This window comes from Manis pentadactyla, chromosome 9, assembly GCF_030020395.1.
Source record: "Manis pentadactyla isolate mManPen7 chromosome 9, mManPen7.hap1, whole genome shotgun sequence".
Classification (NCBI taxonomy): Eukaryota; Metazoa; Chordata; class Mammalia; order Pholidota; family Manidae; genus Manis; species Manis pentadactyla.
The window spans coordinates 43,673,968-43,693,879 of record NC_080027.1 but is presented as its reverse complement, the minus strand read 5'-3'; the positions used below and the strand labels follow the sequence as shown (position 1 = coordinate 43,693,879).

At 37.2% G+C, this 19,912-nt stretch overlaps 2 protein-coding genes across 2 annotated transcripts; both read right to left on the bottom strand.

The window, feature by feature from the left end:
- Window positions 1-7,937: 7,937 nt before the first annotated feature.
- LOC118912069 (olfactory receptor 51A4-like) lies at window positions 7,938-8,871 on the bottom strand. The gene is given in 2 exon segments (XM_036884860.2): window positions 7,938-8,481; window positions 8,483-8,871. Coding segments are annotated over 2 exon segments (933 nt in total).
- Window positions 8,872-14,060: 5,189 nt separating this feature from the next.
- On the bottom strand, window positions 14,061-15,002 carry LOC118912183 (olfactory receptor 51G2-like). Its single transcript, XM_036884975.2, has one exon. It carries the CDS (start codon window positions 15,000-15,002, stop codon window positions 14,061-14,063), a length of 942 nt encoding a protein of 313 aa, XP_036740870.2.
- Window positions 15,003-19,912: the final 4,910 nt, after the last annotated feature.

The window sequence follows — 19,912 nt, the reverse complement described above, 5'->3', positions numbered from 1 at the left end:
ATTGAGAATATCGCTGCTTTGCCTCCTTCTCTGTAGCTTCACAGAATTCCATGTAAGCAGATACAATTTGAAATGTACTGACAAACAGTGAATGAATGAAAAGTCATAATCTCATCTAGGAGGGCTATATCTTTAAATTAAATAAAATGTATGTAAAACACACTCTTATTAAAAGATTACTTAAATACCATGAACCCATATATAATATTTTTGTTGGAGTCATAGGTAAAGTCAAAGTTTAAATCTAATCAGAAGTATGTAGAGTTAAGTCAGACTGGAGAAATAATGCTGATGGTCACAATTTTTTCTCTAATGCCTACTGGAAGCTCAGTAAATTTGCACATAAGGGAATAACTCCACCACACAGCAAACCGTATCACTCAGGATCCAGGTCAATGTTACCTTCTGTGAATTTCTGTTGTAGGTATGACTTGAACCTACCAACAAGTTAATGCCCATGGGTTGGCAGGACCGTGAACTTTCACCTATACATTTATGGCATTGTTGAACTTTTTAGGAAGTTGGACTGCTGGAATTCATCCTAAGCACTAAGTAACTACAGTCAGAAAGTAAGGGCATGGCTTACCTGAGTTGATTAAAAGGAAATGACACCTGTGAGTATCAAGACACTTACCAGCAAGTGGGCAGGTAAGTCACTGGCCCACAGGTCAGAGTAGAGAGGAACAGGAGGTGGCACACCGTTACACGTTCCACTGCTATGAGGGCACACCACACCAGTTTATCCTGACCTACAGAATTTAGCCCTCCCTGATTCTTCCCCAGGGGCCTAGAAACTTCTGTGTATTCCAGCTCAGCAGGCTGTGCTCTGAGGAAAAAAAACTCCCTGTAGGCAAATCTTCAAAGGGCACAGAGACCAGGAGAATCATAAAACACCTGATAGAAGGTACAAATTAACCAGTTGTGAAGAACATCCCTTACATCTCCTCTTCTCCTGTTGGCAGAATTATGCTCTCCTCACCAAGGATCGAGAGCACCATGTGCCTAGTCTTAGAGCAGTTTCTCAGTGTATGATAATGATGCCTTTCTGTGTCTGCCTCTCCACTAGATTTTACTTCCTGAGAGTTACAAGATTTTCCTTTTACAAGTTGAAAAGATTTTGAAAATATTTAATTTTCAACTAGCATTTTCAAGGCCATAGGTTCTTAACTGGTGATACACACAGACTTCACCATAGAGTTTTAAGAAAGTACAGATGCCTAAGTCCTATTCCAGACTCACCAAATCTCTTTACTTGATATTCTTGATGTAGTCTTGGTATTTGCTTCTTATACTATATACATTGTTACTCATGACTATTACATGTCCGAGAATTTTTCTTAGCAAAATGTATGCTTATTCATATTCATACATCAAATGTAACATTCACTGTCCTTAAAAATAGGTTTTATCATTCTTTGAGAAATTTATCAAGAACTTCATTTTTTGTAATGACCCCATTATCTTGCTTTGCATTTCACAGAAATCAACCAAATTCTCTTGTCAGTTGCATTATTCTTGTTACAAACTATCCTTGGGACTTTGACATATGAAAATTGTCAGAAATAAATTAACCATAGCCACTTTAAAACATCTTTAACTATCAAGTTATCTTGACAATTTTAAAACTATAGGTAGTTTTTGTTTGACTCTGGTGCTTATCTGAGAGCTCTGTTTCCTGAACTTGCTTCCTACTTTAGGTATAGCAAATATCAGCAGATTTTCAATGTGAGATTTCTTATGAAAATCTCTAGCATTCCAAACTTAAGGTTTATATGTTAATTTAACATTCTTGCTGCATCTCTAAATATAACCAGGCCAAATCTAATAAGTTAGTTTTATTTTGTGATCAAGAATAATCATTCTTTAAGATTGTATTTTATTTATTAGGGAAACTATAGGGGGAAATTATGCATTGTTTAGAACACAGCCTTCTTGGTTATCTAATTTTGTGCGGGCTTTGTGCCTTTCATTGTCTCTGAGCTATTTTATAACTGTAAGTTAGAGATACTAATAACTATAAAAATAATTCATGTTTGGAGGCATGCAAGTCTACTTTGTTTGGTGAAAGTTCCATTGACTTCCCCCCAACTGTGAATGAATATATTTTTGTACTCATTTGCAAATTCATGTCAACATTTTCATGTATAAGTAGATCTTTTCTATGGATTCTCCTTTGAACAGACTGTAACTGTAAGGTTGGAGGCACTAGAGGGAGGGGTGAGCACGTCAGACACTGATGACGTGCCAAAGTCCCCGGCTGCTGCCCCCTCCCAACCTGAAAAATGTGCCTTAGGCTAGCCAATCCTTGCGCCACTGTAAGCGCCGCTGTAAATCTAAGCTCTGCCTCCCCCTACCTTCTTTAAAAACTCTCTGCCTGCCCTGCTGAGCATGACTTCCCCAGCCTGTGACTAGCCAGACTGGGGAACATCGCCCAGGATTGCCCTCAAATAAACTGCGTGGCACTTTGTTGCCTCTCGTTGCCTGCTTATTTCGGTTAGAATTTATATTGCAGTAACATTAGCCAATTTCTCTCATGAACAAAGAAGTGAAATGAGATAAATAATAAAAACCCTTAGTGGGTTTTTATTATTTATATGTGTGAGAGTCATGGCTTTATCTTATTAGAAAAGTATACTTTAAGATGGTTTAAATCCTTATAAGAAAGAGAGACAAACTAGGTATGGCATTAAGTAGAACTCCCATAGAAACCAGGATGACAGAAAGCTGACTTTACCCTGTACAGATTCGTAGATGGTATTTGAATGTTCCAAAGGGAAACATAGACAGAAATGAACAAATGAAATGTTTCTAAATTTGTGTAACATTTGTTGTATTTTGTTTTGTTTTATGGTAACATGCATGTTTACCTTAGCTCACATTCAGTCTCTGAGAGCAGAGACATGTCCTTTATAAGCCAAAACTATGTCTTAAGACAGATATATTAAATGAAGAGGTCATCTTTAGTCACTTCTGATCACTGTCAAACCAATCCACTTGTCAGATAAATGAATAGTTTAATTTTCAGATGAACACATTAAGTATTTCTTTAACTAATGAAGAAAATGGAAAGCATATTGTTATGAGCTTAACCATGTCCCCACTTCCAAATTCATATGCTGAAGTTCTACCATTCACCATGTCAGAATGTGACCATATATGGAGATAGGGTCTTTAAAGTAGTAATTAAGATAAAATAAGGTAATGAGTTTGGGCCCTAATCCAATATGACTGGTGTCTTTATAAGAAGAAATTTGGTCAGAGATACCCAAAAGAAAGGCAGTGTGTCTTGAGACACTGAGACATCCCAAGAGAGTCCCAAGGACTCTCTACTTGACCAAATACCAGCCCAGCTTTTACCCTCTCAAGGCTGTCTCTCTGGATCATGACCCCACTCCCCTTGAAATGCCTGCCTGAGAAAGGCTGGCCCTGCCAAAACCATTTGTTGGTTATTCCAACTGAAATCTGACTACAGGCCCCTGATCTGCCTTTTCTTGAAGCCTTTACTTTAGAAAACTTGCAATTGTAAATCCTTCCTCTGTACCTTTAAGAAATATTGTCTATAATCAAGAATGCCTTCCTTAAAGACCTGGAAACCATCCCTTTGACATTCAGTAATCAAGAAAGATAGGGCACCTGTTTTCTAGTCCCTGTGGGAGTGTAGAAGCCTGATGTCAGTAACACCCTTAATCAAACACAAGCAGCCTAAGCACATTGGCCAAACTCTCCCTCCCTAACATGTCCTTCAATATTTTCCCTTTAGCACACCCCAGTATTTTTTAAAAGCCTCTCACCTTTTGTCTCAGAGGAGGTAAGCTCAGTTCTATACTGAGTCTGTCTCCCCTACTGTAGCAGTCTGAATAAAATCTGTCTTGCATTTTTAACAAGTATTTACTGTAGATATTTTCTTTTAGAAGATATATAGGGGGAAGATGATCATCTACAAGCCAAGAAGAATTGCCTGGAACAGATCCTACCCTAAGGCCATCAGGCAGAACAAACCCTGCCAACACTTTGATCCCAGACTTCTAGCCTTCAGAACTGTAAGAAAATAAGTATCCAGTGGTTAATCCACCCTCTTTGGAGTACTTGTTATGGCAATCCTAACAAACTAATACAGATTTTGATACCAAGAAGTGGGACACTCTTATAACAAACACCTAAAAATGTAGAAGTACATTTGGAACTGGCTAATGAGAAGAGTTTTGAGGAGGTCCATGCAAGATAAAGCCTAAACTGCCTTAAGGAACTTGTCATAGAAATATGGACATAAAGGCAATTCTGACGAGAGCTCAGAAAGAAAAGAGGAAAGCTGTACAGAAAGCTCCCATTGCCGCAGAGAAGACATATATCATTATGAACAGATTGTTGGTAGAATGTCAACCCTGGAGGTGCTCTGGTGAAGTCTCAGATGGAAATGAGAAACACATTATTGGAATCTGGAGGAAAGGCAATCCCTGTTAAAAGTAGTAAAGAACTTAGATTAATTGTGTTCCAGTGTTTTGTGGAAAGTAGAACTTACAAGTATTGAGCTTGGATATTTAGCTGAGGGGATTTCTAAGTAAAGCATTGGAAGAATGGCCTGCTTTCTCCTTGCTGTTTCTACTAAGATGTAAGAGAGATAAAAGAAATAAATGTCAAAGAAAAAAAAGAGCCAGAACTTGAAGATTTGGAAAGTTCTTGCTTATCCACATTGAAAAAAATGAAAGAAAAATAAAAACAGTAAGGGTACGATCGGACAACCACTTGCTAGAGATTGTGGTGACTCAAGGATATAACCAACCGTTTTAGCAAAAGCTGTGAATAGAGATAAGGTTATCCAGAAAAGGTGTGTAGAGGACCCCTCGCCTCATTGCTTGGAACCCTGTGAACTGGAAAGCCAACAATGTCTTTGAGAATCATACACCAGCAGAAATGCTGTCAGTTTATACTGATGGAGCCATAAATAGGGTGAAATGGAGGAAGGGTATCAGACTTCTGGGAAGCTACAGGCCAGGCCAAATGGACTATCTGGCTGGGAACATGCCTTCATCATGGGGAAAAAGGAGAGATGATCCGAAAGGTGGTTCAGAGGTCAGAAGGGCTGCCGAGGCTGCCATGGGCCCAAAATGCAAAGCCTTGGGGAAGAGGGCTGTTTCCTCCTTGGTTTCAAAGGGTGGGACCACCTCCTTGATTTCAGCAGAACAGGCTGCCAATCCCCAGGGCTGGAGGTGTTACTGGAGGTGAACCATGGAACTTCTCAGCTCTTGTCTTCTCAAAGGAAAGAATTCAGTTGAGAAACCCAATAAAGAGTTAAAGCCGCAAAAGGTTTTTTACTTAGCAGAGCGGAAAGAAAGTCGCACTCCAAATGCCCCACAGACAGCGGAGCGGCTGACCCTGAGGGTGCTCAGCAGCCTGCCAGGTGTCACGCCGTGTCTTTCCACGGGGTTTATTTGGTTTCCTCCCTCTCACTTTGTCATTCTCACACCACCCTTTGGATCCTCCGTGGTTCCCCCCCTCCAGCCTCTTGGCACAAGTCTGGGCTCCTCATTTTTCCGTGAGAGCCTAAGTGAGACCCTGGTGGGGCCAAAACCGAAATGCGAGTGATATTTAATGATATTATGATGGCCACGGGGTTATTAGCAGACAAGGTGTGCATGCTCCAAAACTGGGGAAGTCCCACGGACCTAAATCTTTTACTTACCCGTTTGTGCTGAAGACAAAAGGGGGTTGGCCTGAGGGAGCAAGTGGTCTCTGGGTGTAGATGCCCATTCTGCTGCCCCCCTTTCTCCCCTCTGCTCATGTCTGTCTAACCTCCTACCCTAACAGAGGGACAAGGCCATACTCAAGTGGGTCAGAAAGACAGGGATGCCACCCTGATGAGCCTGGGATGGGACATCAACCAAAGAGGGTTATTCTCAAGCCTTAAAATCTAATGGAATTTTCTATGCTAGGTTCTGGACTTGCTTAGGACCAGTGACCCTGTTCAATGTATTTTTATTATAAGGAGAATGCCTGCCCTACCACTGTATTTTTGAAGCAGGTGACTTATTTTCGACCTTTACAAGTACACTGAGAGACTTTTGTGTAGGTTATACATCCAAGACACAGAAAAACTTCTTGCTTGATTTGATGACAGGATTTCCTACCCTAGGATTGCACTGTGGAAACAGACTCAGTTCTCAATGTGAAATCTAAAATGTGGGAAAGGCAGTTACTATCCTGGTGTACAAAAGATAAGATTTGAACCCCAGCTATTGATTTCTTGTGTAAAATTCATGAAATCAGTTTCTCTGAACTTCAGTATCTTCAACTGAAAACATAGGCAGGAATTTTTATATAAAGCTAGGTTACTGTGAGGATCATAAAAATATGCCTGAAAATGCCTAGAAGGACATGTCTTATGTATTAGTGCAAAAATAATGTTGATATTTGTGAAAATTTCTCATTAATTCTGATGCACATATTTCCAGGTATAGGCTAATTATTGTTGGTTAAGCATTTGACACTTAGGGACTTTGTTTCTTGATTTACCTTGACATAAAAATGTATAAGACAAGAATTATGGCTCATTGAGAGGACTTGGGTCAATGAGTGAGCATAAGAAAAGGCTAAAACTTTATTCTGTGATCCACAAGGTTTTGAAGTTATATTAGGAAGTAAGTTGGACTATTTGTCACCCATCAAAACCAAGAGAATAATTCTTCCTTAACCCATACTATTTTTTCCTACTTTAAAATCTTTCAGCATCTGTGACATGCCTACATTTGTAATACACAACTTAAGGAAATAATATCCCATCTGGATGCAGTTATTACTGAGTTCTTTAATAAACCAATCTGCTTCTCCCAACCATATCCTCACTTACACATTCATTTAATAACAATTATTTATTGGTCATGTACTATGTATCAGAAAATATGCTAGACCTCAAGTATACAGAGATAAGTAAAATAGACATGATTTACCATTATTTGTGAGCACAGTCTATTCAGAAAGTAGAGAGAAAATAAACATAAATTATATATATGACTGGAAATAGTAATAAGCATAATAAAGGATAAAGGGTGAACTAGCTATAAAAGAGACTTTAAAAAGAGGGTCATAATTTGGCCAGAGGGTTTAGAGAAGTGTTCTTTGATGAAATTAAGTCTAAATTTAACAAAAAAAATGCATAGAAATAAGTGAAATTGGAGTCAAGAACATTCAAAAAAAAGGGATCAGATAAAGAAGGTCACAGGAGGCAGAAAGCTCTGTAAGTTCCACAAATATACAGAAGGCCAGAAGGGCCAAAGTTTAATGATTACCTGATGATGTTGTAGTAGAGAATATCTGGCTGATGTATAATCTTATGTATGAACTTCATTGCTTTAATTCTATTCTCAAAGAAGAAAAGAGGTCATAGTTAAAAGAGGCATTGCATTATTTAGTTTTTATCTTAAAGACATGACTCTTGTTTTGCATAAAGTATCATTTAGAAAGTAGCAAGAAACTTAGAAATTTGGAGGTTATCACAGTATTCCACTAAAAAAATGCTGGTGACTTATAGTAGGATAACTGAAATGAAGATAATGAGAGGATAAAATGAGATAATTTGAGTCTCTTTGGGAAGAAATTAATACATATGGACTGCACATGAGGGATAAGGAATCCACTTCTTTCAGAAGGATTTACATTACCATTTTTATGTAATGGATATATTTTGTCATCAGAGATGACAGCAAAAGATCCATTTTCACCCTGATAACTGACTTTTTCCTACATCCCTTGAGGGAGGTACCAGTCCTATACAGACTCAGTACATACTTCCTCTTACCATTTCTATCTATACCCTGATAGTGATAATGAAAAATTATGTTCATGCATCTTTTTGTCAAATATTAGGTTCTTTGAAACTTACCTTTGAAATCTTCCCTAAAGCAATATGACCCTACGTTTCCGATTACACATCACTGTTATATCTAATGCTGACATAATTTTGCTACGACTCTTACTCTAATCTGTCTAGTTTTGACACAGTACACAATCGGGTTCATCTGTGGAGGCACAAGTAAGAGAACATCTGCCATGAGAACGTTGAAGAGAGGAGAGACGTGCCTGGCTAAGCGATGGATGATGGCAAGGCTGAGGATGGGCAGGTAGAAGATGATCACTGCACAGACATGTGAGACACACGTACTGAGGGCCTTGAGCTGCTCCTTCTGGGAGGCAATTCCCAGCACAGTCTTGAGGATCAGGATGTAAGACACGACAATGAGCATAAAGTCTACCATAACACAGAGTGCCCCAAAAAAGCCATAGATGACATCAATTTGGTTGTCAGAGCAGGCCAGCTTCATGACATCCTGGTGGAGACAGTAGGAATAGGATAATTGACTTTTCTTACACTATTTCAAAATTCTCAAAATGAACGGGAAGGGAAGAACCAGGAGGAAGCTTTTAAGGGAGAATACTAGTCCTATTTGGGCAACTCTGACCATCGTCAGAATGGAGCTGTATCTCAGAGTTGTGGATGGCTAGGAAGCGGTCAAACGACATGATCAGGAGCACTGAGAACTCAAATACTGTGAATTCATGGATGAAGAATTCCTGAGCAAAGCAGGCACTGGCAGAAACTTCAGGAGCACTGAATGAAAAGATCGTCAATGTAGTGGGCAGAGAAGATAGGGACAAGCCCATGTCAGACAGCACTAACATGTATAGGAAATAGTACATAGGCTCATGCAAAGAGGGCTCTGTCTTGATGACAAAAAGGATGGTGCAGTTTCCCAGGATCACAACAAGATACATGCTGCAGATGGGGATTGAGATCCAGACGTGTGCGTATTCCAGCCCTGGCATCCCAACCAAGAAGAAGGTGGTGGTTTCAACGTATGATGTGTTGATAATGGACATGATGCATTTAGGAGGCTCTGCAATGACATATATTCTTCTGTTTGTTAAATAGGAATATCTGGAGATATCACAGAAAAAAAGCACTTTTGAAGTTTCTGTCTTCTTTCAGCTCTCTCCACAGAGTAAAGCATTTATCTGGTTATGTATAGAGAAGAATACTTGCCACTTTAGACTAGAATCCTCAGATATTATAACTTGGAAAAATTACTTCTGGCCATATTTTTCTAAAAAGATATTGGATTTTTATTTTGCATTAATATATGCATCCGTATTCATTTTTCCTGGAAAGTTTTAGTAAACAGTAGCTAATTACCCTTGAGCCCTCTACTGTTTTGTTTCACATCTTAGATATGATATTGGGTAGAAATACATGATTCTTAGAGTGACACTAAATAAAGGTAAATGATGCTAAATACTCAGTTTCTTCCTAACTCTTGAAATGTATGGTCTTCTCAAAACCAAACTGTTCTTAGTTCTATTCTTTGCCATTGAAAAACTGGTTATTTAAACATCCTTTAAAAATTCCTACAACTTAGTGACTGTGAAGGGGGGAGCCTAGTAAACATAATGTCCTTCATGTAATTGTAGATTAAAGATACCAAAATAAAATTTAAAAAAAAATTCTTACAACTTTAAAATCATTTATATATTTGTAAAGGAACTCACTGCAGAGATTACTGACAGATCATGTCTCATTTTCTCCCAGCCTGCAATTTGTGGTCACTTGTAAGCTGTTTACAGAATAATGACCTAAGCAGTCATTATCACAATTTAGGAGAACTTGAATTCTGTTGAAGGTTGCTCCCTATAAAGGTAAATAGTCTATTTACATAGTTTCTGAAAAGAACATGCTTCCTAGAGGTATACTTTTGGAGACTTCTTCCTGCTCTATATGAAGTTCTATGTGGTTGATTGTTTAAAAAAAGAAGTAAAGGGAAAGCCAGATTGATAGGGATATCTGGGCGCTTACCAGAAAGTGGGCATTTTGGAGAACACTTTTGAACGTAGCTACAGGATTCCTGCATCAAATCCCAGAAGTCATTAAAGTCTCCTCCTGATATACGAGGCTTGTCTGTTTTTTCTTCCCCAGTCGCTTGCTTGAGGAGCACTGAGCTCTCTGGAGATTGCAGCCAGGTTAGATCTGCTTTGAGAGTAAGAGCATGTGCAAATGAAGTAAATTCACAAAGATGGTTAATAACAAAGAAATGAAATAAGTATCTAGATCTTGAATTAAGCACTACTTTGGTTGGAGACAGGTCCTTAATAACCAGGTATGATAGAAGCATGGTAAACACTGAGCAAAATCTCTGACACTCTTGTGTATTTGCCTCAGCTATTACTCCTCTGCCCTGTGCTGACAAGAGATACTGTGAGTTAAATCTGTGCATTCAAAGAAGTGATGCAGAAGAAACACCCTATTATATACATTTTTGGCCTAGACTTTGCTCCCAACTCCCAGATTCATCTACTCTTGGACATCACTAACTAAATAGCCCTTAAAATCAACTTGTCCAAATTCAACTCCATTTTCTCCTTTCCTACATGTGCTTCTTCTTAGGATCTCATAATCATAATAATTTTTATGCTTACCATTTCACAAGCCAAAAACCTGAGCCCTTTAATGTCTTCTGTTCCATACTTTGTACATAGTAGTAGCTAACATTTATTAAAGGCTCAAATTGTTCCAATTGCTTAGATTCATTCATTATTACATGATGGTTTTGAATCCTTTAACATATTGAATAATAATTAGTATTATTATTCTCTTCATTTTGCTGATGAAGAAAATGTTTCTCAAGAAGGTCAAGTAGTCTGTCCAGGATCATGTAGGGGTTTTATGGTAGAGGTAAGGCAGGAACTCAGATCTTCAAATTCTCAATACTAAAATGCTGCATTCAGTTAGGAAGGTTGATCAGTATTTGGGTCGTTACAGACTGTATAGGTGGTTGTAATTCTGTGTTATTTTCACATTCCAAACCACTTACTAGTTCATTCTTAAGATACATGGCTAATTTTAGGGTTGAAAATTTGTGTGAGAAAGAAAATAATGCCAACATAGGGATATTAAGGAAATTCTTTAGGAGAAAACAAGTGTATACTCACCTCCATTAATACATAGTCTTTGTAAGGGAGCTCATATTAAATGGACCAAGGAAAGGAAGAACAACAAAGTTTTACCATAACTTCCACCATGAAATCTTAGATTACCTTTTAATTACTGATGGGCTTCAGTTTGCATCCACCTTGGCTATACAGTCAACAATTCTTTCCCATCCACTCTTACTTTCTCTATGAGATTTTTGCAGGTTTTCTCATTGAAGAACTAGCAGGATACACCTTGGTTTGTTTTCTGTGTTTAGTGCTATAATGTAGTAATGCATTCTTTGGCTCAGAGCCCAACTTTGGGGACTGAGTTAATTTATTCCACAGTTATATAAAATAAGCAAAAACAGGGCAGGTAGTACATCTGTTCTGCTAATCTTGATTATGTCTAATCACTAGCTCAGTGGATGGCATATGGTAGCTTAGTAAATATTTTTTGAATGAATGAATGAATGCATTTTTTAAATGGCATCATAAAATATGCCCTATTTTCACTTTATTATTGTTCTCATTTTGCTATGTTTGCTATAGAAAAAAGGACATATTTTAGTAATTGTAGGATATATTCAAATGAATTCTTACATATTAAGAGTGTCTTTTTCTCATTACATAATATATTTTGAAAGCTTAATTGTAGAAGATAATGCATAAATGTTTCATTTGAATATAAAGAATATTTAAAATGTAGAACATATAAATACAATAAATATAATAATTTTTAATACTTTGTCACATGAATTTCAAGTGTTTTTCCTACAAAAGAAAAAAAATACTAGAGGTCAGCCAGGTTTCCTTTGGCTCCCATACCCTGAAAGATAATGAAGATATGACATATAAAATGCATGGGATACAGCTAAATAGTCCTCTACAGACAACTTTAAGTTAAGTTCTTTTATTAGGAAACAAGAATAGGTGAAAAACCTAAAGGTATAACTTCCATTTCAGGATAAGAGTAAAGACACATTAAGCCCAAAGTATAAAGGAAGGAGTAATAATGGTAAGATCAGAAATCAATAAAATACATATGTGACATAAATATAGAGAACGTTAACAAAGCTGATTCTGGTTCTGTGAAAAGTTAAGAATATCCATAAAAAACTAAACAATAATAATCAAGATTAAAGAGATAAAATACAAAATTTATAGCAATAATGAAAATGTAGTATCAGCATAGGACCTACTGACATAATGAATATTATGTCATTAGACATAATGACTATAAACAGATATAATGAATATGACAGACAACCATTGTTTTTTATAGTAGAACAGATAACTTGGATGAAATGGACAAATTCTTTGAAAAATACTAGTCTCCAGAACTTAAAGAAAAGGAAAAGCTGGATGGTTTTGTATCTGTTAACAAAATGTAATTCGCAATTTAAAAAGGAAAAGGAATCCCTTGAAGTACCTCCAGGCCAAGAACAGATTTTATTGTGGAAATTGACAAGTTCATTGTACACTTTATGCAGAAATGTAAAAGACCTAGAATAGGCAAGACAAGAAAAGCACTGGATGAACTACACCATTAGATCTCATGATTCACTTTAAAGCAACATTTCTTTATCAGTGTGGTACTGAGGCAGTGTTGGAGACGGTAATCAAGAAGACATGACTTCTGGTTGACCCGCGCAACAGAGGTTCCTCAACCTCTCCCCTGTCCTTGGGACATGTTCTGCCCACCACTCCCACAGTGGGAACCGTTTTCAAAGATGTAGCCTTGAGAGAGCATTGTGTTGCTGAGACCATCTGAGTAGTATACATGGCTGAACCCAGTTAAAGCCTCTATATAAACTGTGAAGATTCTACAACGAGAGTGGAGAGCTAGTCACCTTGTGGCCAGCCACCCAAGACAAGCCTTATATGTATGTTTCTGTTACCTCACTTATTAAGTCTACCTGTCTAGAGTGATCTGTCTCTTTCTTCCATCTCTCCTTGCCCTCCCTATACAAGGGCCACTTTCAGATTTTATCTGGAAATTTCCCCAAGTTGTGAGTCAACAAACAAGAAGAGACAAATGGCCATGACAAAATTCAGTAAAGGAGGGTCTATTCAATAAATGGAGCAATTTATATATAAATAAAAATAAACAAGTATTGAGCTTTATCATATGTTAGTTTCAGTTGGATCATAGACCTAAGTATTAAATGTAAAAGAAATAGAATGTAAAAGAAAGTTTATAACATGTTCATGACCTTGGGATAACCAAGGACATCAAAATATTAACTCTGAAGTAATAATTAATCATTTACAGTTAAATAAAGGGAAGAATTTCTACTCATTGAACGACACTTTTAACAATGAAAAGACAAACCACACATTGGAAATAAATATTCTCTTTACACATATCTGACAAAAGATATTAAAGAAACTCCTACAAATTAATACATAAAGCAATATAAAAAGTGGGCTTGAACTACTTAGAATAGAAAGGCCTATGTAAGTTTCTGGACACAAAAACATCATGGTTTCTGGATTATTTGTGAACTTCTTAAATCAGCTCAATTGTTTTGCCCAAAGTTGTCTTCCTTTTGTACTTCTGAAAGTATGCTGAGCTTCATTCATTTATCATTTTCTCTTGGTTAGAAGTACTTCCTGCTGGAAATACTTTTTCTTCCCTGAACAGAATATCAAAAAATGCATCAAAAATATTTTCATACTAAGGTCAATTTATGGGAAATATTGCTGATCTAGACTACAGAGTCTATATTAAATCTAGGATATCTTGAATCTAAATCTTCCGAAATTGAGGATATGCACAAGGTACAACAATAACTTCACTAGATTGTGGACTTGATGACTCTTTTAGCTGCACAAGCATTTACTGCCTATTGTTTAGTCACAGTTTTGCTAAGAATGGCCTAACCCAAGTTTGGTGACCATCTCCTCTACTATGTCCACATGAACACAAATTAAAATTTTATTCTTTATGCTGAAAAGAGAGGGTTTACAATTATTGAGGTTTACATCTAATGTCTTAAAGACAAAATATTAATAATAATATTTAAATTCAAAACTTTACATAAAAATGAAATAATTTCATAAATATAAAGGTGGAGAAAAAAGTTGTGCTTTAGGGTCTCCACTTAAATTTTCTGTTGCCTGAATTTTCTGAGGATTCTGTCTCGGATCTGCCTAGTCTTGACACTGTAGACAATGGGGTTCATGAGGGGTGGAACCAGCAAGTAGACATTGGCCATGAGCACATGGACGATTGGGGAGGCATTTTGCCCATAGCGATGGATCATAGATAGCCCGATCATTGGTGTGTAGAAGGTGAGTACAGCACAGACATGGGAGATGCAGGTATTAAGGGCTTTCACCCTCTCTGTCTTGGAGGCTATACTCAACACTGTGCCAAGAATGAGGATATAGGAGAGGAGGAGGAGCACTGAATCAAGTCCCATGGAGCAGATAACCACCATGAGGCCATAGATGCTGCTGATCCAACGGCTGGATACGGTTGTCCTTATGAGGTCCTGGTGCAGGCAGAAGGGGTAGGAGAGAATGTTGACAGGATGATACTGAAGCCTCTTTAGGAGGAAAGAAGCTGGAAAGACCAGAACCAAGGCCCTTCCAGCAATTGCAAACGCAATCCCGATGATTACGCCATTGGTTAGAATGGCTGCATAGCGCAGGGGCTCTCGGATTGCTACAAGACGGTCAAAGGCCATGGCCAACAGCACAGCTGATTCAATAATTGAGAAAACATGAATGAAGTACATCTGGACCAGACAAGCATTGAAGGAAATCTCCTGAGCATGGAACCAGAAGACACTGAACATGGTAGGCAAGGTTGTAGTGGATAGGCCCAGGTCGGTAAGTGCCAGCATTGATAGAAAGTAGTACATTGGTTCGTGGAGGGAAGGCTCAGTTCTGATGATAAATAGGATGGTAATGTTCCCTGCAACTGAGGTGGCATAAACCAAGAAAATGGGGAGGGAAATCAAGCCATATCTGTTTTCCAGGCCTGAGAGTCCTGTCAGAAGGAAGCGAGGGTACAGGGCAGAGCTATTAAAGACAGACATTATGCTGATGGAGGCACCTCAGTCTAGATGGGGAGACAAGAACATGGAATGGTTAGGGTAAAAGTCAAGTTGCAAAAAAGAAGCAATGCTCTGATGCATGCTGCTCTGTGTTTACTGTGTTCAATTACTACTCTGCTCATTATATAGAATTAACACCTTTATTAGTTTACCAATTAATTTATTCTTCATGACATATTTATTGAGAACACATAATATAAAAATAAATCTGAGAGTGTTAAAATATAGAGAAATATATATGATATGCCTTCAGATACTTACAACAGTGAATCAAGAGAGCTTAAGTGTTAGTTTAATACCAGGTCCTAAACAACACAGAAAGAAGAAATTAACCTAATCCAAGGAGGTCAGGAAAGATTTATTGAAGGTGATTCTTGAATTAGGCCTTGAATGACAACTATGAGTTAGATGAGAACAAAGGGCAGTGTTGGGCATTCTGTGCTAACACCCAGGTAAATACAGAAAGGTATTAGTATTACAAGTGTATGTAAATATAACTGAGCAAAGCTATAGGGTAGAGTGGCTCTTCAGATTTTTATTGGAACTAAGACTGAACAGAAATGAAACAGAATTTCTGAAGGAACATGCACATAAATATAAAGATCTTAGACTTAATCTTAGAAGACATGCATGATCATTATTCTAATAAAAAGCAAACAGTTTGACTAGATTTATATTATATTGCTTGTCACACTGAAATAATATTAAGAATGGTCTAAAGGTTGCCAATTAGTACTCAGGGAAATAATGTAGGAAGCTATTGTGGTAATAAAAAAAATATTGGATGAAAGTGAAATTCAGTGGGGATGATAAAGGATAAGTAGATACAGAAGTTATGTAGGGAGAAAAAAATAACAAAATACTGGTCAGTTATCACATGCTAAGGATGAGAAAAAGAATGAAACCCAGTACAAGTTCAGTTATTTTGTAGATTTTGGTGAAATTAACTGAAACAAAGAAACAAAAATTCAGGAAAGAATTCTAAAGAGACAGAGTTTATCAGGGACTGGAGAAGATGAAGCATTATAGTAGGAACTCTAGGGACTTCAATTTTGTAGTGATATGAGGTCGCCCAACCCCAGTTACCCTGGGCACCGAACAGCCATAACATTTTTTCACTTATCTTACTTGATGTCAAAGTTTTTCTGAAATTCATATGGCCCCCAACCTATTCTGCTCTACTAATAAAATTACACTTAATAGTTTCCTCTGACAGACTTAATATAATTCCTAACCCCCTACTGTTTCCACTCTCATACCCTTTTATTTCCTTTTTAGAAGCAGATAATGAGAGGACTGCTCTCCATATTCTCATCCTGTGACTTATATACATGCATATAATTATATAGCGTATCAGGCCATACTGGTCTTTACACACCACCCTCACTTTCCTAGCTTTTAAATTACTCACTTTATTCTGGTCCCTTTTCAAATCACTGAACAAAAACTGTTATCACTTTGGCACTTGCACATAATTATTTTCTTATTCCTTGATGCCCTCCCTCAAATCTTGCAATATCTTCAGAGACTCCATCCTGCCCAGGTATACCCGGTCTTACCTCTTAGATCACTTATTCCTACTTCTTGGTAGAAAAGTGTCTGACTTAGGATATTCACAATCCATCTTCCATAAATGGGTCTATAGGATGTAGACATAAGCACCCTGCTCTCAGTGGCTACTCCTCCGGAGTCAGACAGTCTGACAATTGTCATTCACTCCCTCCGTTACTTTGGGTAGATTACCAAACTTCTTTGAGGGCAAAAAACTGGAAACTATGTTATCTTATGTAACATTTATGAAACTCAAGAAAATTTATCTAAAGCAGTTGGCACAGATTTGAGACCTAGGAATATTTGGGGTTTAAGTGGAGCAAAATGTTAATGGAGATGGTGAGGCAGCTGTGATGTGACACATTTTCAGCCATAAACAACAGTGATCCAAAGGTGGCGTGACCTGGAGTACCCAAGAACACTTGTCAGAATTATTTTGCCTAATTCCTTTGTTGGCTCAAAATATTGCTAGGTGTTTATGATATCCCTGAAAGTGAGATAGAGGAGGTGTCAAATCATCATTGATGTCAAAATCATCATCATCATTCATAACATTATAATTTTAATTTAATAACAGATAGCAGTGTTTTCAGGGACCAGGGATTTCAGTACATGGACTGCCATCATATGCACTATCTATTCCTGGAGGTGAATTTGCAATGGCATCCCATCTCAGAGCTGTTCTGAGCAGCCTTTTAGGATGATGGTCTGGGTCCTCAGGGAGAATGGCAATCTGTACGTCTGACCTGTTCCAAAACTGATTTTACATAAGCAATAGTCAGACCTGCCTCCCTGACCTTCCCCCTACTTCTCTGAATTCTTCAAATATACTAGGTATTTATATCTTACCCATACTTCTTACCTTAAGAGCCTTCCCTCAGGCGTATTTGAGCCCTGAGGTGTGGACAGCCATTCACCCTGCTCCAGGTGGGCTGGATCTCCAGTCTGCCAAGCCTAGGGACTTATTGTAGGTGAAGGAAGCCACTGAATGTGGGCATAAAAGAATTAAAAACACAGTGGAGCCTAAGGAAGATAGTTCTTCAAGGAAGTCTAGATGTCTTGAGTGAGGCATCTGTTTCTCCTTCAGCAACTCCAGAGCTAAGATACTACATTTGTGCATTCATCATCCTTGACTCTCTTCAGCTAGGTGTTTATTAGCACTACACTTCGGTGCCTTAACTAAACTGTGTGTTCCCCTCTTGGCTAGTTCATTCCCACAGGACCAATGTTTTACCTAATGCAACCTCTAGGGAGGAGAAATAATGCCATTGCCATTGGAGATTTTTCTCCTGATCAAGGAAAAGAGATGATGATGCCAAATTCCCAAACTGGGTGTCCAGATTGGCAGCAACTGAGAGGTGACCCAGGATCACATGATGGAGAAAAACAGTGGGCTTTGTTAGTCAGAATAATGTACAAGAATAATTATGTGCTCTGAGTAACCAGGGACAGCAGTTACTAGCTGTTGAATGCTGTGAAAAATTACAGTAGTTCCTCCCTATCCATGGTTTTACTTTCCATGATTTCAATCACCTGTGGTGACATAAAAAAGATGAAATGGACAATTCCTTGAAAAAAAATTGTCAAAACTCACATAAGAAGATACAGATTATCTTAATAGTCTTTTATGTTTTAAAGAAAATGAGTCAATAATTAATAACCTTCAAAAACATAAATCATCAGGCCCAGAACTCAACTACTAAACATTTAAGGAAGAAATTATTCCAGTTCTCTACAATCTCTTTTGAAGGACAGAAGCAGAAAGAATACTTCCTAATTCATATTATGAGGCCAGCATTGCATTAATATTTAACAAAACATTATCAGACAAAAGCATTACAAGAAAAATATAAACCAATATCTTTCATGAACACAGATGCAAAAATCCTCAGCAAAATATTGAAACCAACAATGGTTTGAATCCAATGATGTATAAAAAGAATTGTGCACCATAATCAAGCAAAATTATGTAAGTATGCAAGGCTGGTTCAACATCTGAAAAGCATTAATATAATCTATCATATCTATCATATCAATCTATCATATCATATCAAGGAAGAATTTTCATATGATCACATCAACAGATGTAGAAAGAGCATTTGACAAAACCCAACACCTATTCATGATAAAAACTCTCAGTAAACTAGGAAGAGAGTAGAACATTCTCAACTTGACAAATATTTACAACAAACTCAACATCATTCTGAATGGTTAAATTAAAAGCTTTTGCATTGAGATTAAGAACAAGGCAAAAATGGCCCCCTTTTCCACTCTCTCAACATTGTACTGGAAGTCCTAGTCAACGTAATGACATCAAAAGGAAATAAAGATACATAGATTGAGAAGAAAGAAATAAAACTGTATTTACTCATATGACATGATCATGTGTGTAAACAAATATGCAAGAATACATAGAAGACTCCTGGAACTAATAAATAATTATAGCAAGTTTTCAGAACATAAGATCAATATACAAATGTCAATTACTCTCCTATTACCAAACAACAAACAAGGGGAATTTAAAATTAAAAATAAAATACCATTTATATTAACACTCTCCACCCCAAAATGAAACGCTTATGTATAAACCTTACAAAATATGTACAAGATCTCTACATGGAAAGCTATGAAACTCTGATGAAAGAAATCAAGAATTAAACATGTGGTGAGATATTCTCTGTTCATTAATAGAAGAATCAATATTGTCAAGATGTCAGTTGTTCCCACCTTACTGTTTGGACTCAGTGCAGTCCAATCAAAATAACAGTGAATTATTTTGTGAATACTGACAAACTGGTTCTACAATATATGTACAGGCAAAGCACTCAGGATAGCGAAAACAATACTGAAGGAGAAAAAACAAAGTTGGAGGAAATATACTTCCAGATTTCAAGACTTACTATAGGCTACAACAATCAATGGAGAAATAAAGATTCCAGAAATAGACCCATATGAATATATATGGCTGATCTTTGACAAGAAAGCCAGAGAAATACAATTGAGCAAAGATAGTCTTTTCAATAAATAGTGCTGGAACTAGACATTCACATGAAAATGAAAAAATTAAAGAATCCAGGAAAAAGTTATTACACCTTTCACAGACAGATTTCAAAGTGGATTATAGACTTAAATGTAAGATTCAAAATTATATAAAACTCCTGGATGATAATGTAAGAGAAAAACTATATGGCAGTGACTTTTTACACATAGCATCAAAGTCAAGAAAGAAACAACTGATACGCTGGACTTTATTAAAATTAAAAGTTTCTGCTCTGTGAAAGATAATGTCAAGAGAATGACAAGACAAGCCACAGACTGGGAGAAAATATTGCGAAGATATA

What these genes read in the sequence shown, in the direction of transcription:
- LOC118912183 (XM_036884975.2), bottom strand. Translation starts at nt 15,002, where the DNA reads ATGTCTGTCTTTAATAGCTCTGCCCTGTACCCTCGCTTCCTTCTGACA.